We start from the raw sequence: 26,990 nt of genomic DNA, 5'->3' as shown, positions 1-26,990 counted from the left end.
TGCGAACAAATGCTCCGTTGTAAATACCTAGCAACCACCACATAGAAATTTAACCTAAAAGCTTTGCAAAAAAATCACTCGATAAAAGTCAATTACAAATGCCTCTATTTTAAACTTCGCTGTAAAGACGAAAAACCAATGCCCAAGTGTAAGGGAACGACAAGAGCCGTGACGTGAGAGGACGCAGCCGCTGATCGCTTACGTCATTACTAGGCGACGGTTACTAGGGGCGGATGAGACGCAGCAGTGACGGTTGCTAGGGCCCGGGCGCAGCTGAGTGACGTTAGAGGAATAAGATTCAGTTGGTAGCGGCGGGAGGACAGAGCTGGCAGGAATGGCTGGAGGTAGGGAATGTTGGGATGGGGGAATGTGGTCACTAGTGGGAAACATGTGGAGGGCTACAGCTAGGAAAATACAGGGACAGACAGGGGGAAATGCAGAGACAACTGGAAATATGGGGCAAATACTGGGGCAGAGCAGACAGTACAGGGTTAATGGGGTTACACCTTGTGATAAAGGACAGTCCAGCTTCATCAGATGGAAATATGTGTCTCAATGCTGCTGCTGGTCTAAGGGGAATATGAGGTTTAAAGCTGCTGGTATAAGGGGAATATGAGGGTTAAAGAGGAATAAGAGGGTTAATGCTGCTGGTATAAGGAATATGAGGGTCAACGCTGCTGGTATAAGGCAAATATGAGGGTTAATGCTGCTGGTATAAGGGGAATATGAGGGTTAATGCTGCTGGTATAAGGGGAATATGAGGGTTAATGTTGCTGGTATAAGGGGAATATGAGGGTCAACGCTGCTGGTATAAGGCAAATATGAGGGTTAATGCTGCTGGTATAAGGGGAATATGAGGGTTAATGCTGCTGGTATAAGGGTAATATGAGGGTTAATGCTGCTGGTATAAGGGGAATATGAGGGTTAATGTTGCTGGTATAAGGGGAATATGAGGGTCAACGCTGCTGGTATAAGGCAAATATGAGGGTTAATGCTGCTGGTATAAGGGGAATATGAGGGTCAGTGGGGGAAGGTGTCAGCAGCTGCTCATAGACATCATGTCAGGTGACAATGGTCAGTGTTAGAATTCTCTGGTACTGACAATAAAGCAACACTAGGGCTACTGAGTTCTATGTCAGTACAGAGTAACTGGCAGTTCCAGGCATGAGACTGTGAATAACAAACAACAGGCTCCTGGGATGTACAACTGTGTAAATAAGGCTTTGCTGGTTGCCAGGGGGAGTAAGGCGGCATCAGCAATAGGGTTGTGTGAGGGCAAGTGGCTGAGCTCTAGTGTGAGGGCAAGTGGCTGCAGGATGAGCATTTAAGAGAAATGTAGACGTTCCGGTGCAGCAGGTTGGGACAGGGAATCTTGCTGTAACATTAACTACATCGCGCTGCTCTCACTCTGTCTCTTAGTCTGGCAGCACCCATTTGTAAATGTCTTCAAGCACTTGCGGTTGGAGGAATGGAAGAAATCCAGCAAGGAGGGAGATGTGACCAGTGTCATGGTAATGTACCACGTCTGTCCTTTGTGACCAGGCTATAGGCACTTTCTTATTTCCTCTATTTGTATCCTTGCTCTCATTTATATTTTGGGGTTGGTGGCAGTTTAACTTTTCTTTGGTTCTCCTCATTCTCATGTTGATTCATTCCACCCCCCTCTGGTATGTACAATGGTAATTATGTATAGAAGTGTTTTTGTTGTTGGCGTGCTGGATAATTTAGAGCTGACTGGTACTGCCCACCCTGCCTAGTCTAATCTCTATATGTTCTACTCCACAGGACAAGACCCTGAAATGTACAGTCTACAGAATCCGTGGCTCCATTCCAGCTGGAAACTACATCCAACTACCCAAAACCAGCACTCAGTCCCTGGGTCTGACCGGCCGGTATCTCTACATCTTGTTCAAGCCTTTGCCCGGGAAACATTTTGTGGTTCATGTAGATGTGAGCGCAGAGGTAAGGGTGCAGAGCAGCTCAAACTGGTACCCAAGAGCATGGGTAAAGGCTGGGAACTGGGGTTTCATTCCTAGGTCAGCTGTATATACTATTAAAGGGGTGGTTTACCTTTGAGTCAACTTTTGGTACGTTATAAGCAACTTTTCAATTTTTCTTCATTATTTATTTTTTCATAGTTTTTGAATTATTGTCTTCTTCCTCTGACTCTTTCAGGCTTTCAGATGGGGGTCACTGACCCCATCTAAAAAATCAAATGCTTTGTAAGGCTACGCATTTATTGTTACTGCAACTTTTAATTACTCATATTTCCACTCAGGCCCCCTCTTATTCATATTCCAGTCTCTTATTCAAATCAATACATGGTTGCTAGGGTATTTGGACCCTGGCAATCAGATTTGCTGAAATTTCAAACTGGAGAGCTGCTGAATAAAAAGCTAAATAACTCACAAACCACAAATAATAAAAAATGAAAACAAATTGCATGATATACATCATACTAAAAGTTATCTCAAAGGTGAACAACCCCTTTTAAGGCATTTGAAGAAACAAAGGACTTAAAGGGCAAGGAAAGGCAAAATTCTTGAGAGCAATATTTTTAATTTGCTATCTGATGTCCCCAATTGCTAACTCCTGTCATTGCCTTCTAAAATTTGCCTACTGGCTACCCTTGACTACATACATGTGTGTTAGATAGTCGGATTGGCAGTGGAGGGTCTAATGCAGCTAGTCAAGATGGTGCGACATCCTGTCCTTGTTACGACTTCACTTCAATTATTTTGTTTCTTGTCAATTCAGGATGGTCAGACCGTCCGGATCTCTTTCTCCAATCTGTTTAAAGAGTTCAAGTCCACAGCAACATGGCTGCAGTTCCCATTTGTATGTGGAGCCATAAAGGGATCTGTGTATGACGGCACAGCACAGGGTGCTCGGCAAGGTGAGTGGGCAGTGAACTAATGAGGCTCCTGCTGTCTGTGTGCTGCTGGGTTCTGTTTAAAGGGCATGTCAAAATAAACATTTTCTGCAAAAAAAAACATATTTAAAAGGATATTGTTTTTTTCAAAACACATCAGTTAATAGTGCTGCACCAGCAGAATTCTGCACTGAAATCCGTTTCCCAAAAGAGCAAACAGATTACATTTAATTTTGAAATCTGACATGGGGCTAGACATATTGTCAGGTTTCCAGCTACCCCCAGTCATGTGACTTGTGCTCTGATAAACTTCAGTCACTCTTTACTGCAAGTTGGAGTGATATAATGAAAAGTCGCCTGCGCTAAAGCACACGCGGCACTGCGTTTTCAGAAGTCGCCCGAAGTTGTCTCACGAGTCGACTTCGGAAAACTCAGCGATGCGTGTGCTTTAGCGCAGACGAATTTTCATTATAGCGGATGGGAAGACACGCGGAGGCAGTTCAGGGAAGTTGTCGCCCAGAACAAGAGGCGATAAGTGGCCAGGCGACAAAATCTCCCTGAATCTCCTCGTGTGAACTAACCCTAACATGAGATAACAGCACCCTGGTAGATATAAGAACAGCATTCAGTGGTAAAATCCAGGTCACACTGAGACACATTTAGTAACATTGAGTAGGAGAAACAACAGCCTGCCAGAAAGTAGTTCCATCCTAAAGTGCTGGCTCTTTCTGAAAACACGTGACCAGGCAAAATGACCTGAGATGCACCTACACACCAATATTACAACTAAAAAATACACTTGCTGGTTCAGGAATGAAATTTTATATTGTAGAGTGAATTATTTGCAGTGTTAACAGTGTCATTTAGAAATAAAAACTACATCATTAAAAATCATGACAGAATGCCATTAAGGGCATATTTTGTTTGTTAAAACTATGATGAGATTGGAGAATGTAGAGCAAGTACTAGACAGACCAATGTTCCTTATAAACACTAATATGACACAGCTTTGTTCCTTCCTCCATGCCAGGAATGATAGGCCCTGCCCCCTCAGGCTCCCGCTGGACCTGTCTTCTCTTGGACGTCCAGTACATCTTATCTTTGTACCTAAGTCGTAGGTACAGCCACTTGAGGAGTGCCAAGCTCTGCTCTAACCTGCTTGTGAAGAACCTAATGACCAGTGATTTGCTCTTCAACCCAGGTGAGATAAGTATGTCACTATATGTAAAAGGAGAGTTTGAATAATATTAAAACATAAACCCAAGTCTATATACTCATGGGTCACATTTGTCTTCCACATTGAAGAAGTGAACTTCATGGAGGCGCGAAATGCAAAGCCCCTCCCTGACGGCATTTCTCCTATGCCTCGCGAGATGTCATTCCCTGTTCCCAAGGGAGAGAAGTGGCATGACTTATATGACTTTATTAGGTGAGTAGCCAAATATCGGAGGTGGTAAGATAACAGAGATGATTGTGCAGTATGTAGGCTGACCTCCCCCCCAAATAACCAAACATGTAACAATATAAGTAAGAGGGGAAATAGGCTTTATCATAGACTGACCTGTTTTTCAGGCTGAGTGCTGCCTGTTGAGCTGTGTGTTGAATCTATTTGCCATTCTTATATGCTAAGGGTTTTTTCATGACTCCCCCTAGTCCATGGATCAGAAGTGTACTATGAGGTTTTTATTTTCTGCCTCACATTCCACCATTGCTTGAACTGCAGGCCCAGACTCACCTTTATTGAGACATGGGCTCTGACCCAAACAATCGACAACGTTTCAGACCATCAGTCTTTTATCAAGCCACCTCCGCAGCACCTGTGCACAGTTATTTATACATTGTATCACAGTGACCCCTAATGATGTATTCTCACATTTACAACAAACAATGTATCACATATATAGTCCACCACATTGTATCTGATATAATCCATATTATTACATATAGATACTTATGTCTACCTCAGTGAAAAATCCTTTCTCCGTAGTGTCCATTAGTTTTCTTGTGAAAAAGCTTTACTGTAAAAAGAAAATATATACAAAAAATACATAAGTAAAATGATTCCAATAAATAAAGTATAAAGTTAAAAGATTTTTGTTAAAAAAAAGTTTAATGATAAATCTTCTTTAAATCATATTCCCCGTTGAGACCATGGGGTACTAATGTTTCTAGTTTTCGGATCCATCTTGCTTTCTTTTTGAGTAACAATTTTGCTTGGTCTCCCCCCTCTCCGTGTTTTAGGAACACTATCAATTGATAGGTATTTTAATCGTTGCAACAAGTGACTTGCAACAAGGAAATGATTTGCATCTGCTTGATCACTTTTTTAATGTTAATTGCGGACTTATGTTCTCTTATACGCTCTTTAGAGCTTCTTGAGGTTTGCTCAACGTAAGCTAGCCCACACAGGCATTTTATAACATACACAACAAAAGTGCTTTCACATGTGTAGAAGCCATTAATTTTAATTGCTGTCCCTTTCCTTGGGTGATATAACACCTCACTTTTTTGACAATTTGAACAGCAACTACAGCCAAGACATGGGTATGTCCCATTCCTTCTTGGCTGCAATTGTCCCTCATGGGAATGGGTACCACCAACATCAGCTCATATAGCCATAGATCCAATGGTCTTAGGTTTTTTATATGAGATAATTGGAGGATTTTTAAAGTGGTTTATTTCAGGTGAGCTTTCCCTAAGTACCGACCAATGTTTTTTAATGGCCTTCTCCACATGAGTACTCACTGTGCTGTAACGGGACTCTATCTGTCTGATTTTTTTGGACTTTACTAGCACTTTGTTATATATCTAAACGTTGTTTTTTTAGAAGTTCCACTAGGTTTCCTCTCTCTTCAAATTTTGTTTGCATTTGATTTAGTCAGGTTTCTAATACACTGTCATCGACACTATCACTAACTCTACTAAATTGAGATTTTGGTACTGATATATTGGAACGACTTGTAATGCAATTCTATGGGTTCTGGCAAATGCCAGAGGGGCTGTTGTAAGGTGCCATAGACCGTTATTATGTAGTGTGGGGGGGGGGTCTCTGTGTACTGTTAATGCCAGAGACTATTCTGAATGCCAGTCCAGACCTGTTGAACTGTCAATTGTATCTGTCAGTGCAACGACCTCTGTGAGAAAATTCAGCAACCTCTCCACTCTCAAATATTTCAAGTTTAATTGGTACAAGACCCTTTGCAATAACTTTTTGTTCTTCAGGTTCCCCTCTGATGGCTCGAAACTGCCCTATGACTCTATACAGAAGGGCCAGTCTGTGCTCACGGCTCCTGGTAAGTAACAAATCTTCTGTCCTAATCCTTGCCTAACTTGCTTCTCATGGCTGGTCCTTATGTCTGCCTTTAAGGTATCACTGAAACCAAATGAGTGTTCTCATTCTAGGTGCCCCCATGTCTCGCAGCCCAGCTCGGGAACGCCCTCGCTCTGTTACTATTAGCAAACCTGTGCAGGACAGAGTGTCACTAATCCAGCAGATAACCACCCCCAGACCGGTGAGTGTGGGCACTATGTATATTTCTCATGTTCAAATCCCTTTAGGTCAGCGCTGTCCAATTTATATGGTACAGAGGGCCGGAATTTTTCTAATCTACTTGGTGAACGGCCGATAATGGATGCCAGTATTAGCCACTCCCCGTTTTTAAACCACACCCACTTTGAACCACACCCATGTTACTGCAAGACCATGTCCACATTAATAGCACACCAAAAAAACTGATGGTTGGTGCTCACTGCAGGGATCAGGGCCAGAACTAGGAGTAGATTGAGTAGGCGGCTGTCTAGGACGCCATCATTGAGGGGCACACTTTTAATGGGGTATTTTTTTTTTTGTTGCTGCTGGGCGCTGGCACAGGTACATAAATACTTGGGGGCAATATGATGTGTATTTTTGGCTGCTGCTGGCACAGGTAAAGATTGTGGGCAATATGATGGCTACTGGAGGGCTGTATGATGAATGGCTGCTGAGCTTGCGGGTACAGGTAGGGGGGCAGTATAATGAATGGCTACTGGCACAGGTACAGGGGGGGGCTGTATTATGGATGGCTGCTGCATTCATATAAATAAAAAATTATTGTACATTTTCTTGCTTTCTTTATTTAGAAACCATCATGGTAAGGAGGGAAATGGTAATGCAGGACAGGGGGGCTTTGATTGAAGCTCTTGCCTAGGGAGCCAAACTACCTTGGCCCGGCACCAGCAGGGATGTCACTCATATGTGAAAAAAGTTAAGTCATATTAAGACATACTTTAAATCCATATGCCTCCTCCCCTGTGTATAATACAGTACCCCAGCATACGATTAAACAATTTGGGGGCCCCTAACCATAATTTTCAGATGCTAGCAAACCCCCCAGAACAAATACCAGGCTTATGTTCCATTGGGATCATGTCAGGCAGAGTATGGCAAACACAGGGTGCAAAGAGCAGGCAAAGTATGACACACACAGCATAGGGAAGGCAGAACAGAGCAGGAGACAGGGAAACCTATCAGGACCAGTCTAAGATGTACTACATACAGTGACACAGTGCTGGTGCCCCATTAGCATTTGTATAAAGTGTGAACAGGTGAATAATGTGGGCAGTTTCAGTCTGGGTTTTAGGTGGAACAGTACAGGCCTTTAGGATGTGAACAATAGAGGTGTCACAACTTTGAACATTGCAGGGGGAATTACGTGTGTGAACAATACAGTGTGAATTTGAGGTTTAAACAATGCAGGGACTAGTCAATCTCTGTAGTGATACCTTTTAAAGATTACAAATGGTAAACAGACACAGCAGGCAGACTTTGATGTGGAGGGCCACATAAGGGGGGGGGTCGCGGGCCGCATGACCGTCAATTGGACAATACTGCTGTGTCAGTATTACTGTGAGTGGAGCTGCCATACTCTTGTATTTGATTGTTATGAGTACATCATGAATTACTCCATGCTTTTACCCATCTTTCTATGTGAATGCACGTGGCATATCTGAATCGGAGATGGTAAAACAGAGATAAAGAGCAACACATAAGTATGTTATTCTTTCTCGAAGATGCCCCATAGAAGTCTGCTACGGGCAGAATCTGTTCCTGAACGACATGTCTCTGTGAGCACGAGGGCTGAAGAGGCAAGAGATTGGGAGGAGGGAAGCAGAAGTGTGGAGCAAGATGAAGGAGTTCATGTTTATGCACACAAGACAAACAAGCTCTCAATCCACAGGCACAAATCTGATACTGAACAGGTAGGTGACAGCACAGAGATTCTTGAGTAAAACAGGGAATGTTGGTCTGTGGCTCTTCAACTATCAGATTTTAAACTCCCAAAGCTCAACAACAACTGGGGGTCAAGGCTGTAGGATACTTTCAACTCACACACTCGTACATCTGTATGTTTTTTTTTTCCCCAGGTAATTTGCACAAGAGTGAACAGACCAGAAACTTTGTCTGTGCCCCCAGAATGCAAAGTGAGTATTCCAGCCTGTGGGCTTTTCAGATCATTCAGGAAAAAGCACAGATTGACCCAGAGGACTGTATTTTTACAATTCCGCTCTTTATATTGTAGAAACTCCTTCCTGACCCAATTCTGAATCTCAGGAGAATAATTGGTTTTGGTGGATGCACAGAGCGATTTGTAAGTAATCCTTACGCACACCTGCAAATGCTTTATCATGCTCTATGTACAGCACAGTTTATCTTTGAGACATTCAGCATGCTGCCTTGTCGGTAAATTACTTTTTGTTTGTTTAAGGCACTCTGGACTCATACTGGCTGCTCCGTGGTGTATCCATGCCATGCCATTATAGTGGTTCTCGAGGTGAAGACAGGAGAACAAAGATTTTTGCTGGGTCATACCGACAAGGTACGTGACAGATAAAATTTCATTTTGATATTCAGCTATGGAAGATAATGGAACTTTTATGTTGATACTGGGGCTGTTGTTTTAGGAGACCTCTCAAGAGATATAAGCCATGTCTTCATTTGTCTCTTTTACTGTAGGTCTCAGCTCTGGCCTTTAATGGCAGCTGCACACTGCTCGCCTCCGCACAGACAGGTTCTCTCAGCATGGTGCGACTTTGGCACTTCCAGAAAGGAAACTCTCTCGCTATGTTTAAAACTCACGTTCACTCCGTCTCATACCTCAGGTGGGTTTCTGAACACTGAGATTGGGGCAAGCACCAACACTTCTTTTACTGATATCGCATATTGGGGCTGATTCATGGGCCTTGTTTTCACCTAATCTTTAACACTGTAGTGTGTTGCCTGTCTGTGTCCCAGCTATGTGTGCAATTGTGGGATTGATTTAAAATAGTTTCCTTTTATCTCCAGTTCAGATCAATTCAGTTAACATGTTAAATATATTTACAAAAATGTGTGTTTTACAGTTTCTCACACAGTGGGGCCGTTTTATGCGGCGTAGGAAAAGACAGCCATGGAAAAACAGTGAGTACTGCCGCATTATGTTCTTTGTCTGTCAAGTGTTGGCATAGCTTTAATACTGGGTTAACTTTGCAGATGGTGGTTGTATGGAATACGTCTCAGGCAAGCCGGAGTGGGGAGGTTGTAGTTTTGGCAAAAGCTCACACAGACGTTGACATCCAGACCATGAAAATCGCTTTCTTTGATGACACACGGTGAGCATATTTTGTGTATGATTCTCTTAATCATTGATCTCAAACCCCTTGAATGTTGCTCTGTGACCTCAAAGCAGGTGGTTATTTTTGAATTCCAGGCTTTGAACAAGTTTTAATTGCATAAAAAAAAAAAACGAATTATAGTGCCAAGTAGAGCCTCCTGTAAGCTGCCAGTCCACATAGGGGCTACCAAATAGATAATTACAGCACTTATTTGGCACTCCAATGGATTTTTTCATGCTTGTGTTGCTCCCCAACTCTTTTTACATTTGAATGTGGCTCACGGGTAAAAAAAGGTTGGGGACCCCTGCTCTTTAAGGTCGAACTGCCAATTCTAAGCAACTTTTTAATCGATCGCCATTATTTATTTTTAGTCGTTTTTAAATTATTTGCTTTCTGACTTTTTCCAGATTTCTAATGGGGCTCACTGGTCCCATCTAAAAAACAAATGCTCATCTTTCTGTTCAGGCCTCTCCTATTCATATTCCAGTCTCTTATTCAAATCAATGCATGGTTACTAGGGTAATTTGGACCCTAGTTACCAGATTGCTGAAATTGCAAACTGGAGAGCTGCTGAATAAAAAGCTAAATAACTCAAAAACCACAAATAATGAAAACCAATTGCAAATTGCCTCAGCACCATACTAAACGTTCACTCAAAGGTAAACAAATAAATACAGTTACAAATAAAATGCACTCTGCACTGGGGCAATGGCAATTTTATATATATATATGGAAATCACACATTCACAATGTCATTACTGAAATGTAGGGGTGATTTTGTGCCACATCCATGGAGCTCCCAACTGCCCAGTTAATAAAGCTTGCCGTGTGTGTTATTACCTTTAATCTCTGTCATAATGTTTAAACCTCTTTCATCCCAGGATGGTCTCATGTGGAAAGGATAATGTGCGCCTTTGGCGGGTACGTGGTGGGACTTTGCGTTCCTGTCCAGTGAATTTGGGTGAATACCACTCGCTGGAGTTTACCGATTTGGCATTTGAGGCCAGACATAGGCCTGAGAAGGAAGCTGAGGACAGGATTCTGTAAGTTTGAGCAAGATTTACTGACTATTTTAAGGGGATAGTTACCTTAAAAGAGAACAAACCCCGCCCCCCCTGAGATATAACAACCCCCTCAACTGCCCTTGATCTGCCCAGATCTGGGGCAGATCGAGGGCAGTTGAGGGGGCTGTTATATGTTGGGGGGGGTATAGTTCTCTTTTAAAATGTAATTGTAGTATGATGTGGCCTCTTTCCTTTACCCTGCCAAATTCTTTTTCTTCTTTCACCAACCTAAATCAGTTCCCTTAGGTGTGTGCTTAGCTGTATTTTCACTCATCTCCACCTTTTGTCACCAGTCTAACCTCTATTCTTCTAGCTGTGTGTGCAGTCATGTCTTTCCTATTCTCCAGCCTTCCCTCACAACTCTCCCCTCTATTCCTTAGCTATGTGTGCAGTCATGTCTTTCCTATTCTCCAGCCTTCCCTCACAACTCTCCCCTCTATTCCTTAGCTGTGTGTGCAGATGTATTTCCATGATTTCCGTCTTTCCCTCACCAATCTAACCTTTCTTCCTCTAGCTATGTGTGCAGCCGTAGTGGCCATATACTGGAAATAGACTATAAGAATGTTGTTCTGTGCAATGTGAGGCGGGTGCAGCCTGGTCAGCAGCAGCACAATGAGCGTCGGGACAAACAGACATTTTCTTCAGGTGAGTATGGGACCCCTGTACTATCTATACCCTCTGTGAAGATAACACCACCTGCTGAAAATATAGGAATATGCCTGCATTAGTTTCCATGTTCCAGGAGGATGGCTGTTCTGTAAGATTTAGAATAAGCAGTTAGTAATGTCTGTATGCAGAGTACAATGGTGTGGAGTCCTGTCCATTTAACTGATCCATTTGAGATTTTTCCACTGATGCCAGTGTGTTCACAATTGGAGGCCTAAACATTTATTTAAATCCTCTCCCTTTCAGGTCCTGGCATAGCTATCAACAGCCTCAGTGTTTCTGAAACTATTTGTGCCACAGGCTCGGAAGATGGCTATTTGCGCTTGTGGCCATTGGACTTTTCCGGGGTCTTCTTGGAGGCCGGTACGTCTTTGTCTGTAGTTTCTTTTACAGGGACATTCTCCCATAAAAGAACAATAACAGAGTAAATGTGTTGATTCTATAGATATGAGCCAAAGTTACATAGCTGATGTTCTGTGTCTCTAGAACATGAAGGACCTGTGAGCTGTGTGGCTATTAGCCCAGAAGGTCTGCGTGTCATGTCCTGTACCTCAAGTGGGGAGCTGGGGGTCCTGGATGTGCCTTCTCGGGGCTACAACACACTAATGCGCTCTCACACCAATTCCCTGCTCTCTTTCTCCTGCCACCCCACCCTCTCGCAGCTTGTCACAGTGTCTAGTGACAATACCATCCGGATCTGGGATACTGACACCCTGCAGCAGGTACTGTTGACAAAAAAAACTGTATCTGTTAATAAACAATGGCACCCACCCATTAACTTGATATCCTACAGGTGTACTCCGGTTATAAGTCTATAGTCATAAATAAGTATTGTATCTAGAAATGCTATTACTCAACTGCAGCCTCTCCTGCAGCTTTATGACTTCACCGCGGAAGAGGAGACCCCGTGTGCTGTAGCCTTCCATCCTATTCGACAGGCCTTTGCTTGTGGTTTCAGCAGCGGGACCATCAGGTTCTTCGACATCACAGCTACAGCTTTGCAGGCGGAGCACAAGTAAGGGCACGCCTACCCACATATGCAAAAAAAAAAAATAAAAAAAAAATTTGTTCTTTAACTTTCTTGCTTGTGTTCTTGTGTACAGGCAGCATCGAGGTGAAATCACAGGATTACTCTTCTCTCCTGATGGAGGTCTCATGTATAGCTGCTGCTCTCTGGGCTCTGTGGCCCTGTTCAGCATAGGACACAAGGAGCAGCATGTCCTGCGGGTGCTAGGTGACTGATTATTTCACTTTATAGTAGTAGAGCCAATCCTTGACGTTACAGTTCAAGTCTGTCCTCCACGCTCCTCTGTCAGCAGATTAGTCATGGGTTGTCTTTCCATTTGCCTTGGCAAAAATGAGTTAAATTTGGTTAAATCTTATTAACAGGCAATGTGGTATGCAAGGACTCTGAGAGGGGCCCTCGGGCTCTGTCTCTGAGCAATGATGGCCGTCTCCTTGCCTTTGTGGGTCCTACAGAGTACACAGTGACTGTAATGGACGCCCGGTCGTTAGATGAGGTAGGCCAACTGCTTGCATGTTACTCAGGAATGGTAAACGATATGTTATGTGCTTAAAGGGATACTGTCATGGGAAAAAAATGTTGTTTTTTTCAAAACGCATCAGTAATTAGTGCTGCTCCAGCTGAATTCTGCACTGAAATCCATTTCTCAAAAAAAAAGAGCAAACAGATTTAATTTTGAAATCTGACATGGGGCTAGAAATATTGTTGGTTTCCCGGCTGCCCCCAGTCATGTGCTCTGATAAACTTCAGTCACTCTTTACTGCTGTACTGTAATGCTGGCCATAGTTGCAAAGATCAGATCGTTCGACAAAGATAGTGACAGTCTCCCACTGAAAATCGTCCAATCGGCAATACATGCAGAGAAATTATTGGCAACCGACAGAAATCTTTTAACCTGGCCGATCGACCAAACGACCGATCTCCGTGGGAACGAAAAATGACGGGATTCTCCACACATGGTCCGAAAATCGAACGAATTGAGGATTCGTACGATCGCATCTTTGTGTCTATGGCCAGCTTTAGTTATAGTGATTTCACTCCCCAGCAGCCTAACAACAGAACAATGGGAAGGTAACCAGATAGCAGCTCCCTAACACAAGATAACAGCTGCCTGGTAGATCTAAGAACAGCACCCCACTGTGACACATTCAGTTACATTGAGTAGGAGAAACAGCCTGTCAGAAAGCAGTTCCATCCTAAAGTGCTGGCTCTTTCGGAAAAAAACAAGACCAGGCAAAATGACCCAATAGGCTGGTTTTTCTTCCAATAAGGATTAATTATATCTTAGTTCTGGTCAAGTACAAGGTACTGTTTTATTATTACAGAGAAAAAGGGAATCATTTTTAAAAATTTGGATAAAATAGTGTCTATGGGAGAAAACCTTTCTATAATTCAGAGCTTCCTGGATAACGGGCCTCCGTATAACGGATCCCATACCTGTACTACATCAGCAGCACTTTGTTACACCAAATCTTAGGCAGCAATGAAGCAGCCGTGCTGTGCCACCATCCCCTTTTGCACTCACTATTTATACTTTCACATTCCCTCAGCTCCTGCGTGTTGATGTGAGTATCCTGGATTTAGATAGTACTTCTCTAGACTGTGCCCTAAGCCTGGCGTTCAGCCCTCTCAAGCCCCACCACCTGCTGGTGACAACCTCAGGCAACAAGGTCTTATGGCTGGACCCAAAGACTGGACGTCTTACAAGAGAAGTAGGTGAAAACGTGTACAACCCTAACAAGCTGTACTGGGATCCGGCTGACCCCCCCCAATTGTGACATCTTGGATATCTCATAACATTCTTTCTCCTTCCAGGTGACTCATGTGCACAAACAATGCTGCTCCTCCCTAGTGGTGAGTACAGATGCCCGGCACATGCTCACGGCAGGGGATAGACTCCTCAAAGTATGGGATCAGCAACAGCCAGGGACTGTCCGACCTCAGGTACTGACTCCTTACTGGATTTTATTTCCTAATATTTTTTCCATTTGTTTTCTTACACCCTGTGTCACTCTATGTTTAATTTCTGTCTGATACAAGAGAAAACAAGGTGCTTCCTTTCTTTCCCGCACTTCACCTTTAATTAAGATTTTTACTCCCAGGTATTTATTGGTCACTCTGAAGCAGTACAGCAAGTGGATTTCTCTCCAGACCAGCAATGTGTCATCAGTGCAGGTGATGCCATTTTTATATGGGATTTCCTGGCAGCCCCTGATCCTGAGTTTACAAAGACAGAGTAAGTTTTGTTTCGCCCTGTGAGCAGAACAACAGATCGTTATTCTGTTTTTAAATAATAAGCCAACCTGTTAATGGCGTCGGAGTAATTGAGGCACATTAGGCCAGGTTTGGAGAGGGAAGAATGGGGTCGGCAAGTCACTAATTGGTATCACTTTCTGATAAAGGAGAAGTAAAAGGTGTTACTAAGGAGTTATATTAGAATCACTTAAAAGTAGGGATGCACAAAATCCACTATTTTGGATTCAGCCGAATCCTTCACGAAAGATTCGGTCGAATCCGAATTTGCATATGCAAATTAGGGGTGGAAAGGGGAAACATTTTTTTACTTCCTTGTTTTGTAACAAAAACTCACGCGATTTCCCTCCCCAGCCCTAATTTGCATATGCAAATTCAGATTTGGTTCAGCCAGGCAGAAGGATTCGGCCGAATCCTGCTGAAAAAAGCCGAATCCCGAACCGAATCCTGGATTCGGTGCATCCCTACTTAAAAGAAGCAACTTACATATACATGCACTCTTTTTTTTTTTTCTTTCTGCGTCTTGCAGCCCCGTCTCTGCTCCTCTTCAAATCAGTGAGTTGATTGGACATTCTCTGGTGTGATGTCACTCATGGGTGCCATGTGTCCTCAATTCCAACAACACTGATTTGCTGAGCACCGGAGATGTGGTGAGGGAATAGTAATGAGAAAAAAATTAATGGCTGTTTATTGAAAAATCAGCTTCTTTTAAAGTAGCAGGAAAACTACCAAGGCAGTTTATTGTCAATAGATTAGCCACAACAGTGCAAGTTAGAACACCATTTTTTTTTCTTTAGAATGCTTTTCCATACCTGAGTAAACCGCTCTAGACACTGTCTCTGTTTGTTTAGGATAGCAGCTGCCATATTAGCTTGGTGTGACATCACTTCCTGCCTGCGTCTCTCCCTGCTCTTTCATAGCTCTGAGCTCAGATTACAGCAGAGAAGGGAGGGGGAGAGGAGCAAACTAAGCATGCTCAAGACCTAGCCCTGGAGGTTTAAGCTGAAAACAGGAAGTCTGATACAGAAGCCCATGAGTACACAATAGAAGGAAAGAAATGTGGTGTTTCTTGTGACAGAGGACTCAGAGCAGCATTACTTTGAGGGTTTACTGGTGTATTTATATAGACCTTTCTGATAAAGCTTACTTAATTTTAACCTTTCCTTCTCCTTTAAAGGGCAATTAGGTCTAAAATAGAATAATAGAAATGCTGTATTTTGTATATTAAATATAAACATGAAATTACTGCACCACAAGCCTAATTAAACAAATGCTTTATGGTTTTAAAGTTGGCGCATGGGGCTGTCATCTTGTAATTTTGTTAAACATCTTTGCAAGACCAAGACTGTGCACATGCTCAGAATGGTCTGGGCTGCTTAGAGATCTTCATAAATAATCAAAACAGCACAAGTCAGATAATATCTGCCAGAAGCTGATACAGCAAGACTGATTAATAATCAGAATATACAGACTGCACTGGGTCTGTGGATACAAATCTACAGTTGTTAAAGGTAAACAAACAAAGCTGTTCGAGTTCTGGGTAGTAAGGTGGGGGGGCTCCCCCCTGTTGTTTGAAAGTATGATTGTTTCCCTGCACAGCAGTTAGGGAACGTCTGAAGTTTCCTAACTGCAGCTGTCAGAGCAAGTAAAATGAAGGGGGAATTTCACTGCATACAGTCCGGTTTCTTATAAAAAGGTACACATTTTTTTAATTAAAGTATATTGGAGATAGGTTTCTTTTTCATTATAGAAAGTAAAAATGTGTTTTTATTTTTTTGCCTTTACATCCCTTTTAATATTTCTGCTTTTCTTTAGCTGTGTTCCAGCCCTTCCGTTTACACTGCACTCAAGTGCTGGTAAGTCTAATCTCTACACTTTAGTAGGCCATATAGGAGATTTAGTTAACAGAACGTTTAACCCTATATATTTTTTTTATAGCTCCAGATCCTGCCCCTGAGCACAGAAGGGACTCCACATTCATCTCCTCTGGGATGCCACGGGGTACAGCGCCCCGACCTTGCATCTCCTCCCCTCCACGCCTAGACATCAGCCCTGTACAGCATAACAACCATCCAGGTGGGTTTTCTACCTTTTTTACAGACTAAAATGAATCTGTACAAATGTAGCGTTATGTTTTTCATGCAAATCTGCTTTAGCTAGGAGGCTATTCGCTGTCCTTTGTGTGTAGGGTTTGGGAAGCAGTTGTCCAATCAAGGTTATGCACTACATGAGTAATACTCTATAGGCAGAAGTTAGGAAGAAAGAGCAAGATGGAGTGAAATTCTAAGAGTTGGGACAAACTCTCTGGGGAGAGGAAGGAAAGGGAAAGGGGAGGAAATTAAATGATATGGAAGGGAAAACAAGGAAATGGATTATTTTAATACTCTATAGACACAAGTTAGGAAGAAGGAGCAAGATGGAGTGTAATTATAAGAATTGGGACAAACTCTCTGGGGAGAGGAAGGAAAGGGAATTAAATGATAGGCAAGGGAAAAAGGAAATGGATTATTTTAATGCTCTATAGACAGGAGTTAGGAAGAAAGGGCGAGATGGAGTGAAATTATAAGAATTGGGACCAACTCTCTGGGGAGAGGAAGAAAAGGGGAGGGAAGAAAGGAAAGGGGAGGAAATTAAATGATATGGAAGGGAAAAAAGGAAATGGATTATTTTAATACTCTATAGACAGGAGTTAGGAAGAAGGAGTGAGATGGAGTGAAATTATAAGAATTGGGACCAACTCTCTGGGGAGAGGAAGAAAAGGGGAGGGAAGAAAGGAAAGGGGAGGAAATTAAATGATAGGGAAGGGAAAAAGAAAATGGATTAGTTTAATACTCTATAGGCAGAAGTTAGAAAGAAAGGGCGAGATGGAGTGAAATGATAAGATCTGTGACCAACTATCTGTGTTACTTCCAGTGAGACAAGCAGCTTGTTCCATTCCTTTTTCTCCAGATTTCTTCTCAGAGTCTGACGATGGTCAGGAGGAGGAAGGGAAGAGAGAAGAGCTGGAAAGGACCCTGGTTCCAGATATGCACAGAGCCGATCTAGGAGACAGTGATGAACAGTCTTCAGTGGTCATAATAGAATGTCAACCCAACAGGACCAAAGTACTCACGGGCTCTAAAAGCAACAGTAGCCGTGTAAGGGAAGGTGAGCAGGAGTCACAGTAAGACATGTAGGAAATATCAGTATTTGCATGCTGAGCGCCATCTTGTTTTGCTGCCTTGGCTACATTGGTTCTCTCATAAATACAACTGCTGTCATTATTACGCATTCATTGAAGTTACTCTTTTTTTTCTTAATAGGGATGGTAAATTCAAACCAGGAACCACCACGCCCTGATTCATACACACATTTCCACACTCGCTTTAAGGCTTCCCATTTAGCCAAGGTAATGTACTGTATGGTCTGCGCACACACGCTTCAATGCCACTTATATTATTAGACATATTAACTGCCCAGCATGTTCATTAGACATCTATTTATGATAATCCTATTCTATTCAAATATTTGAAATTGGTTGAAATTAAAAAGACCGAGAATGCGGGATGTTTGTTTGTGTGAATTTCCTTTCTGTTAATAATGCTGTTGATGTTGTTTGACTGTACAGGGAATGTGCCATCCTCCAGAGGGGCAGGAGATGCTGGGTCTAAGAGCAGTGATTGGGTACAATGGCAATGGCAGAGCCAACATGGCATGGAACCCGGACACAGGTACAATTTGGAATAGGAATGTGAACAGATAGATATAGGGTAGGTCACTGCTGTATGCCAGGAAGTGTAGTTGGGATATAGCCTATATAACACGGCAATGTAAGTGAACTGGCACACATGGGTTCCCTTACTTTCAGCAACACGGGTCTCTCTCCCTACACTGGCACATGTAGTTTCCCTTTTTGGCAGCAGCACAAATCTCCTTTTCTGTACTGGTGGTTACTCTCTTGCATGTCCACACTAAGATTTTTTTTTTTTTTTTTTTTAAAAAGTTGTGGTACTTTAAAGGAACAGTAACACCAAAAAATGAAAGTGTTTTAAAGTAATGAAATGTAATGTAGTGTTTCCCTGCACTGGTAAAACTGATGCGTTTGCTTCAGAAACACTACTATTGTTTATATAAACAAGCTGCTGTGTAGCAATGGTGGAAATTGAAAAAAGACTATATGGCACAGGTTAAATAGTGGATAACAGATAACACCATTATGTTCTACAGAGTTTATCTGTTATCTGCAGTGTAATCTGAGCCTTTTCTCCTTTGAATGGCTGCCCCCATTGCTACACAGCAGCTTATTTATATAAACAATTGTAGTGTCTCTGAAGCAAACACAGCAGTTTTACTAGTGCAGGGCTGTTTTTTCTTCAGAAACATTACTATTATTTATATAAATAAGCTGCAGTGTAGCAATGGGGGCAGCCATTCAAAGGGGAAAAGACCCATGATACACCGCAACCTTTTGCATTCCGTTATATTTTTATTACTTTAAAACAATTTAATTGTTTGATGTTACTATTCCTTTAAGTACATTAAGGCCCAAATAGCTCCCACACAGGCCTCGTGTCTGTGGCGTCTTACAGAAGCCCCTCTGGCATTTGCCAGAATATACAGATTTCCAGTCCAGGCCTGTTCTTGAGCAGCACTGGTGTCTCAACTGCATTGGGATATGATTAGAGGCCCAACCAGGAATTCTGCTAAATGTGAGACTTTTATACATTGGTTTATTGCATACTGTCACTTTAAAGAGACCTGGGGACAGAGCTGTTTTTAGAGGGTGACAAATAGGGGCAGCTGCTCTGAGCCTGGCACTTGAGAAAGACATTAGGGGGTCCCCACTTCTATTTGTCGGCTTATTGACTCCACCATCACTATTGGTGTCTGCACCAGAGGAAGGACCAGTTTCCTCCGAAACATGTAGTGCTATAATAAAACTACATACTTGCAAAGACTCTCCAGACTTTATTGTTATTTTATGGTGTCTGCACCAGATAGCTTGCCATGGGTCCCCACCAACTCTTGTGATTTCCCTACTTGTGGGCCTCCACATGCAATAGGAAAATAAGCTCTAGGCTGCCATGCCATTTATAATCTGTTTTTATTCTAGGCTTCTTCTCCTACACTTGCGGCTGTGTGATTGTGGTGGAGGACCTGCACTCTGGATCTCAACGCCACTGGCTGGGGCACCCTGAGGAAATCTCCACCCTGGCTCTGACCAATGATGCCCTTGTGAGTACATGTCATGTGGTGGTAAAAAATAGACATCTGCTCAATAAAAAATGAATTGACCATAGCTCCTCTTCTTTCACAGGTCTTGGCTTCAGCCTCCGGCTCAGGGGATGGATCCTCCTTGTGTCAGATCCGTGTCTGGGACACACAAGATGGTTCCTGCATGAAGATCCTGACGCACCACCGTACAGAGGTGCAGGCCATGAGCTACTCCCGAGATGACCGTCTCTTTATCAGCATCGGTAAGTCTGAGAGAGACTCCAAACTATCATAGGCACAGGCATCTTATTTTATAATTACAATTGTAAATGCATTAACATTGTTTGTTGGGGTAGCTGACTTTTCTATTGCTTGGCAGGTGACTACAGAGATGGCAACCTTGCCTTGTGGAGTACAAAGGGCTATGAGCTGTTGGCCACCAGTCGCCTCTTCCAGTCAGTGCATGCAGTCACCTTCAACCCTGCACACTTCGATGACTTTGCAAGCGTGGGCCCTGGGGCTGTCAGCTTCTGGAGGATAGACACTCACGGGACTGACACGCAGATAAAGGTCTGAGCCAAATCCCACCATGCTTCTAATGCAGGTTCTGGGGTTACAAATTAGATTCTCCAACCGTAGCACATGATTCCTACAGACTTTTAGTTTGAGGCACAGGGCGATAGTAACTTGCCTGAATTGAAGTCTGTGGTGCAGCTCAGTAACCCAAATCTTTTGCTCAGACAACACAGAAAGAAATTATCACACACACTGTTCATTTATTCTTACATGTCCATTTGTGACTCCTGCCTCCATCAAAAAAAGAAAATGGTGAGTCCAACTAGTATAGGCACTACTGAAAATAGATGCAATTTCAAAAATCAAGTATAAAGTAGTAGGACATACTCACAGGTCGCCCCCAGTCCAAGGGTGCATACACACAGCAGCAAACACAAGAGTGAGAGTTCCTTCAAAAATAAGTGAAGCAGCAAGTAATAAAATACAAAAAGTTTATTAGGACGTTACCTATTAGGTGATGTCCTAATAAACTTTTTGTATTTTTTTACTTGCTGCTTCACAAATTTTTGGAGGTACTCTCACTCTTGGGTTTACTCGTGCCTCCATCCCCAGGTGTACAGAGCAGCGGTTCCAGAAGAGGTTGGTACGGCAGAGCTGACCTCCGTAGCCTATAACTCCACGTCACTGCTGTATAGCGGCTGCAGCACAGGACAAGTATGTGTGTGGGACTGTCAGACTCACCGGTGCTTCATGACATGGGAAGCCGACCAAGGGGAGATTGGTAAGTGCTCAAAGCTAGAACAGCGAGGTTGTTTGCTAAAAAAGGCGCTTTCTAAGCCTTCACTTAACTGCTTCTGTTCTTTATGGAAGGGGTTCTGCTGTGCCGAGGGAACAGGTTACTGACTGGTAGTAACACGCGCAGGATCCGTCTGTGGTCGGTGGCTGCTGTGCAGGAACTGAGAGAAAAAGGCTCCAGTGCCAGGTACAGGCACATCCGTTATATTGTCTGCTCTCTTATTAGTTATATACATCGTTATTTACCCATAAGGAGTGGTTCACCTTTAAGTAAACTTTTAGTATGTTATAGAATGGCCAATTCTAAGCAATATGACTATGAAGATTTTCATTCATCCAGGTCATGGTATATCTAATATAAGTAATTCAATAAACAACTGAACTTGCTGAGTAATTATTGGACGAATGAATAGTGAAATGTCTTCAATAATTACTCGGCTAGTCCAGTTGTTTATTGAATCACTTATATTAGATAATTCTAAGCAATGTTTCAATTGGTTTTCAATATTTTTTTAATTTTTAATTTTCCGGCATTCAAATGAGAGGTCACTGACCCCATGTAAAAAAACAAATGCCCTGTAAGGCTACACATGTATTGTTATTGTTACTTTTTACTACTCCTCTTACTATACAAACCCTCTCCTATTCATATTCCAGTCTTTTATTCAAACCAGTGCATGGTTGCTAGAATAATTTGGACCCTAGCAACCAGACTGTTGTAAATGCAAATGGAGAACTGCTGAATAAAAAGCTAAATAACTCAAAAACCACAAATAATAAAAAATGAAAACCAATTACAATTGTCTCAGAATATCACTCTCTACATCATACTAAAAGTTAACTCAAAGGTGAACAACCCATTTAAAGAGAAGATATTAAAGGGATAGCGACTGTTTTTCTCACCATATATCCGCGCAAAATTCTCCGATCCCCATTCTCAATGTAGCATGTGATAGGCTGGCCAGAAACCCCAGGGACCCACAAGTCAGGCCAGCAAAACACATCCACATCTTTGAGGGTGTGGGTAACTAGCCAAGACCTGCCCACGGCCCACCACTCTGGTGAATTTAGGGTGTACCTGATTTCTCCATTTGCCTGCCTGTCTCATTCCCCTCTGGTGAGATCAAAGTTGGGCGAGTCCGGTACTAGTATAAAAATAATGAGAGCTCACCAGTTTGGGAGGGAGCGGGTTAGGGTCAAGTGTGGGTTGGCTTTTGGGTGGCCTGCACATCACTCCTGGAAAGTGTCACTATCCCTTTAAATAGTGGGTATGTTAATATAGGAGATTTTATGAGTATCCCACCCAATAACTGCTCTAAGAATATCAACCCTCCTGTTTTCCATCCATTTAGCTCCTCATCAGTCCTCATGGAGCACGAGATGACACTGGATGGTGCCATTGTTTGTGCCACGTTCGATGACGCCCTGGAGATGGGAATTGTGGGTACCACAGCTGGTACGCTCTGGTACATCAACTGGGTGGAGAATACTAGCATCCGACTCATTAGTGGCCATAGGAACAAGGTAAAAAAAGATTATGGAAGGATCCCACTTTAGACTGTAGGGCCGTAAGCCAAATATAATATGATATTGCTCAATTCTTGCCCTGAACAGGTGATGGATGTGGCAGTTGCTCATGGTGAGAGCCATTGTGCCACATGTGGGGAGGATGGCAGCGTGCGGATCTGGTCCCTTCACAGCTGTGAGCTGCTCCTTCAGTTCCAAGTTCTTAACCAGGTAACCGAGTGGGTGTTTCAGAAGCTTACAACAGCTTCTAGGTAAAGCCAGTCTCCTATAACATTTATGTTTCTCCTACAGAGCTGCTTGTGTCTGGCCTGGAGCCCTCTGCCAAAGTCCAGCGTCTCCACAGAAGAGCAGAGAATTGCTGCAGGCTACAGCGACGGCACCATCAGAATATTCAGTGTCTCCAAAACTGAGATGGAAATGAAAATACATCCCCACCCGTGTGCAGTAACCTCCATCTCATACTCCACTTCCGGTCAGCAACACGCTCTGACTTGTGTCCCTGCTCCCCGACTTTGCTCCGTAATTTGTTCCGTGTATTGACTTTGTCTGTTATTTCAGGTGAGGTGCTTCTGACTGGTGGAAAGGATGGTCAGATGGCAATCACTAGCCCACGCACAGGGATGACCATCAGAGTGCTGAGCGATCACAAAGGATCACCCATCACCGCTATTGAGTGCACGAGCAGGAAGGTGAAAGATTTATCTTATCATGACTTGGCTTGTCCGTAGCAGTTCCACAGCTTGGATCTCATTAGTAAATATAAATATTTTGTGTGTCAGTGGCTCTGCACATGCTCAGTGTACTCCGGGCTGCTGCTGAGAAGCCAAGCTTAGGGGTTGTTGGCAATCATCAAATTATTAGCAGAAAGTGAGCTTCCATTTGTTGCAGAAGCTGTTGCTGCAGAGCTAATTATTCATTGTTTTGCACTGGCTTCTAAGCTGCTATTTCCTGTAAATCAGAATGAATTATTAAATCAGCCTTGTATTTTATAATGTCTGTGTACTACCTGTTGGTAGAAATAACTGATCCCATTTGAATTGCAGAACCCAGTAAAAATATATAATCATTTCTTTGCTCATTTTATCATTTCCGCGTTCTTACCCTTACAGCCAGCAGGACTTCCTGTGGAAGGAGAGCTTTGGTTGGCTGCAAGCACAGACAGGCGTGTCAGTATCTGGGCCTCTGATTGGTCGAAGGATAAATGTGAGCTACTGGATTGGCTGAGCTTTCCAGCTCCTACTTGCCAAAAGGTAGGAATTTTCAGACTGATGCTAATCAGCCTTATTCCTGGACGAAGCAGAAAATAGTTTTACTTCCTGGTTTTGTGACAAAAAGTCGCGTGATTTCCCTCCCCACCCCTAATTTGCATATGCAAATCGAGTCGGTTCAGCCAGGCAGAAGGATTCGGCCGAATCCTGCTGAATCCGAATCCTGGCCCAATCCGAATCCTGTTGAAAAAGGCAGAATCCTGACCAAATGAATCCTGCTGAAAAAGTCAGAATCCTGCTGAAAAAGGCCAAAACCTGTCCGGATCCAAATCCTGCTGAAAATGGCCGAATCCTGGCCAAATCCGAATCCTGCTGAAAAATGACGAAACCTGGCCGAATCCCAAACCGAATCCTGGACTCTTGCAACCCTAATATCAATGGCCTTTTATCAGCCCATATATTAGCATGCTCCTGATATAAAACAACACTGCTGTCCCCTAGTGGATGCTTTTGGCACTGACTCATCAACACAATGTCCTTATACCCTTTTATTTGTTGATAATATTTCACAGTTCTAAGATTCCTGTTCAGATCGTTTGTTTGAGGTTGCCCGTAATTACCCGGCAGACTGAAGCATTGCTGCTTTCTCATTTTCCCTCCCCCAGGATCTGTCTGTCCCCACCCTGGCAGCATTCTGTCCTTGGCAGCCTGGCACTGTGGTGTATTCGGGATTTGGGCTGGAGAAAGAGATTCTGTTCTACAGTCTAATCCAGAAGCAGGTATGTACCGGCGGTTACTGTAACATATCATAACATACATGGGTGCACAATACTACCTGCATTGGGGGTACAGACGGGGGCAGCTTAAGTGTAGGATGTGTTTTACACGTCTCCTGTAACGGCTTCAACTGATTGTGGAGAATCAGCCAGTGTATATGTCTCATAGGAGTAACTGTCAGCATCACCAGCTGGCAGCAATATGTTGTGCCCAAGCACTGGCAGCAATAAGTCCTGCCCACTCACTGGCTGCTTTCCCTTCACTTCCTGATAAACTGGAACTAAACAACTTCTTTCCATCAGGTTCTGCTGAGGATTCCGCTCTCACACTTTGCCACGTCTCTTTCCCTGTCTCCCGTGGTGTCACTTATAGCCGTGGGCAGCAATGGTAAGTCCAGTCTGTTCCCTCATCCTCTTGCTCTTTATCCTTTTACCTCCCCAAATCATCTTCCTATACAGGTATGGGATCCGTTATCCGGAAACTCGTTATTCAGAAAGCTCTGAATTATGGAAAGGCTGTCTCCCATAGACTCCTGTTTTATCCAAATAATTTCCTCTTTCTGTGTAATAATAAAACAGTAGCTTGTACTTGATCCCAACTAAGATATAATTAATCCTTATTGGAAGCAAAACCAGCCTATTGGCTTTATTTAATGTTTAAATGATTTTCTAGTACAGGTATGGGACCTGTTATGCAGAATTAGGGCTACACCGAATCCACTATTTTAGGCTGAACTGAACCGCAAATTAGGGGTGGGAAGGGGAGAATTTTTTACTTCCTTGTTTTGTGACAAAAAGTCACGAGATATTCAGTTATTCAATTGCTTAACATTTTTTTATTTTTTACCATTTTTCCAAAATCTAATTGTAAAGTTGAATGTTTGTGTCTCTGGTGGTTTGAGTCTGGCAGCTCAGTAATTCAGGTGCAGATTCTGAACTGTTACAATTTTGCAACATTTAGTTGATCCATTTCTCAGCAGCATCTCTGGAGTATTAGCAACTATTGTATCAATTCTAACAGCTGCCTGTAATGAAACTTAGAGATTCTGCTCAGCAGGGACAAAGATAAGAAATGTATCAACTAAATGTATCAATTTAGATCAGTTTACAGGGTCGGTGACCCCCCAAGCTGCTTTAGAAGGTGAAAAATTACACTTTACACTTCAATATTAGAATAGATAATAAATAGAAATTAATTGGCAGGGAGCAATCTACAACCAACTGAACTGAAAAAAGTGTTGGAAGGTGAACAAGGGGGAATCATGTAGAGAGTGATATTCTGAGACAATTTGCAATTGGTTTAAATGTTTTATTATAAAGCTATTTAGCTTTTTATTCAGCAGCTCTCCAGTTTTGCATTTCACCAATCTGGTTGCTAGGGTCCAACTTACCCTAGCAACCATGCATTGATTTGATTAAGAGACTGGCATATGAATAGGAGAGGCCTGAATAGAAAGAGGAGTGATAAAAAGTAGCAATAACAATACATTTGCAGCCTTACAGAGCATTTGTTTTTTAGATAGGGTCAGAGACCCCATTTAAAAGCTGGAAAGCTTCAGGAGAAGAAGGCAAATTATTCAAAAACTATAAAAAAAAAGACCAATTGAAAAGTCATTCTATAACATACTAAAAGTTAATTTAAAGGCGAACCACCCCTTTAAGGTATGAATTACGGAAAGATGCGTTATCAGGAAAACAGCAGGTATCAAGCATTCTGGATAACAGGTCCTATATCTGTACCAATGCACCATATGTTACACATGCATTAACTCTCTCTACAGAACGACTCCTGCGTCTCATTGACACCTCTGCTGGCACCAAACAAGATTTTGCAGCTCACGATGACGCCGTACATCTCTGCCGAGTATCACCCTCCGGCAACTTACTGTTCACGGCTTCATATAATCAAGTGCTGGTGTGGGACATTCAGAATTCATAGTACTTTGGATCAATGTATGTATTGTGTCCAGATGGCCAGCTAAACCTTTGCTTGGCTTATTAGTATCATTATACAAGGCTCCACTCAACCCAATGTGCCTTCAACATTCAACCTTAGGGAGAAGTGAATGCTCCCCAGGGTGCAGGATATTTAAATGTCATGTGATGCTCCAACCGCCAGGTGGATAGAACTGGAGAAGGCTGAGGACAGGTCTAAACCACGAGCCGTGACTGTGGGAAATGGCCCTAAATGGTAATCTGCATAAAGAAAGCCAAATATTTACTGGGGCTTTACTTGCCCTTTAACTGGCATCATTCCCCGGGATTTCTCTCTAGCAGTGAGCGCGGCACTCATAGAGCGGATGTGTTTGTTTAACCTGGGCTGTTCAATCACAGAGAAGCCGAGAGCAGACATTTTTATTTCAATTTTTTTTTTTTGTAAAAATTCAAAATCTATTTTATTACTTTTAATTGGTTTTTTTTTCTTTTTTTGCAAAGATGTTTTTAAATAAAAAAAAAGTTTGTGAA

At 42.7% G+C, this 26,990-nt stretch overlaps 1 protein-coding gene across 1 annotated transcript; it reads left to right on the top strand.

Moving 5' to 3' along the window:
* Nucleotides 1-159: 159 nt before the first annotated feature.
* Nucleotides 160-26,990, top strand: wdr90.L (WD repeat domain 90 L homeolog). Its single transcript, XM_018236660.2, has 43 exons — nt 160-344; nt 1,420-1,511; nt 1,786-1,962; nt 2,758-2,896; nt 3,903-4,073; nt 4,178-4,301; nt 6,095-6,165; nt 6,275-6,384; nt 7,922-8,110; nt 8,276-8,332; nt 8,431-8,499; nt 8,617-8,727; nt 8,865-9,010; nt 9,251-9,308; nt 9,381-9,499; nt 10,384-10,545; nt 11,081-11,211; nt 11,479-11,595; nt 11,719-11,954; nt 12,108-12,247; nt 12,336-12,466; nt 12,622-12,752; nt 13,807-13,968; nt 14,072-14,200; nt 14,359-14,492; nt 16,325-16,365; nt 16,448-16,585; nt 17,459-17,656; nt 17,812-17,897; nt 18,117-18,219; nt 19,602-19,723; nt 19,806-19,965; nt 20,082-20,272; nt 20,831-20,999; nt 21,089-21,200; nt 22,366-22,537; nt 22,628-22,750; nt 22,832-23,012; nt 23,099-23,229; nt 23,650-23,790; nt 24,414-24,527; nt 24,828-24,912; nt 26,306-26,990. Exons 1-43 carry the CDS (start codon nt 335-337, stop codon nt 26,461-26,463), a joined length of 5,541 nt encoding a protein of 1,846 aa, XP_018092149.1. The 5' UTR covers nt 160-334; the 3' UTR covers nt 26,464-26,990.

Source organism: Xenopus laevis, chromosome 9_10L (genome assembly GCF_017654675.1).
Source record: "Xenopus laevis strain J_2021 chromosome 9_10L, Xenopus_laevis_v10.1, whole genome shotgun sequence".
NCBI classification, from domain to species: Eukaryota; Metazoa; Chordata; class Amphibia; order Anura; family Pipidae; genus Xenopus; species Xenopus laevis.
Note: the sequence above shows the minus strand (reverse complement) of the source record. Positions and strands in the feature narration are given on the sequence as shown.

What these genes read in the sequence shown, in the direction of transcription:
- wdr90.L (XM_018236660.2), top strand. An exon ending in GAAAAAGGCTCCAGTGCCAG is followed by an intron (nt 21,201 to 22,365) that starts GTACAGGCACAT and finishes CCATCCATTTAG; the next exon opens with CTCCTCATCAGTCCTCATGG. An exon ending in TATAGCCGTGGGCAGCAATG is followed by an intron (nt 24,913 to 26,305) that starts GTAAGTCCAGTC and finishes CTCTCTCTACAG; the next exon opens with AACGACTCCTGCGTCTCATT.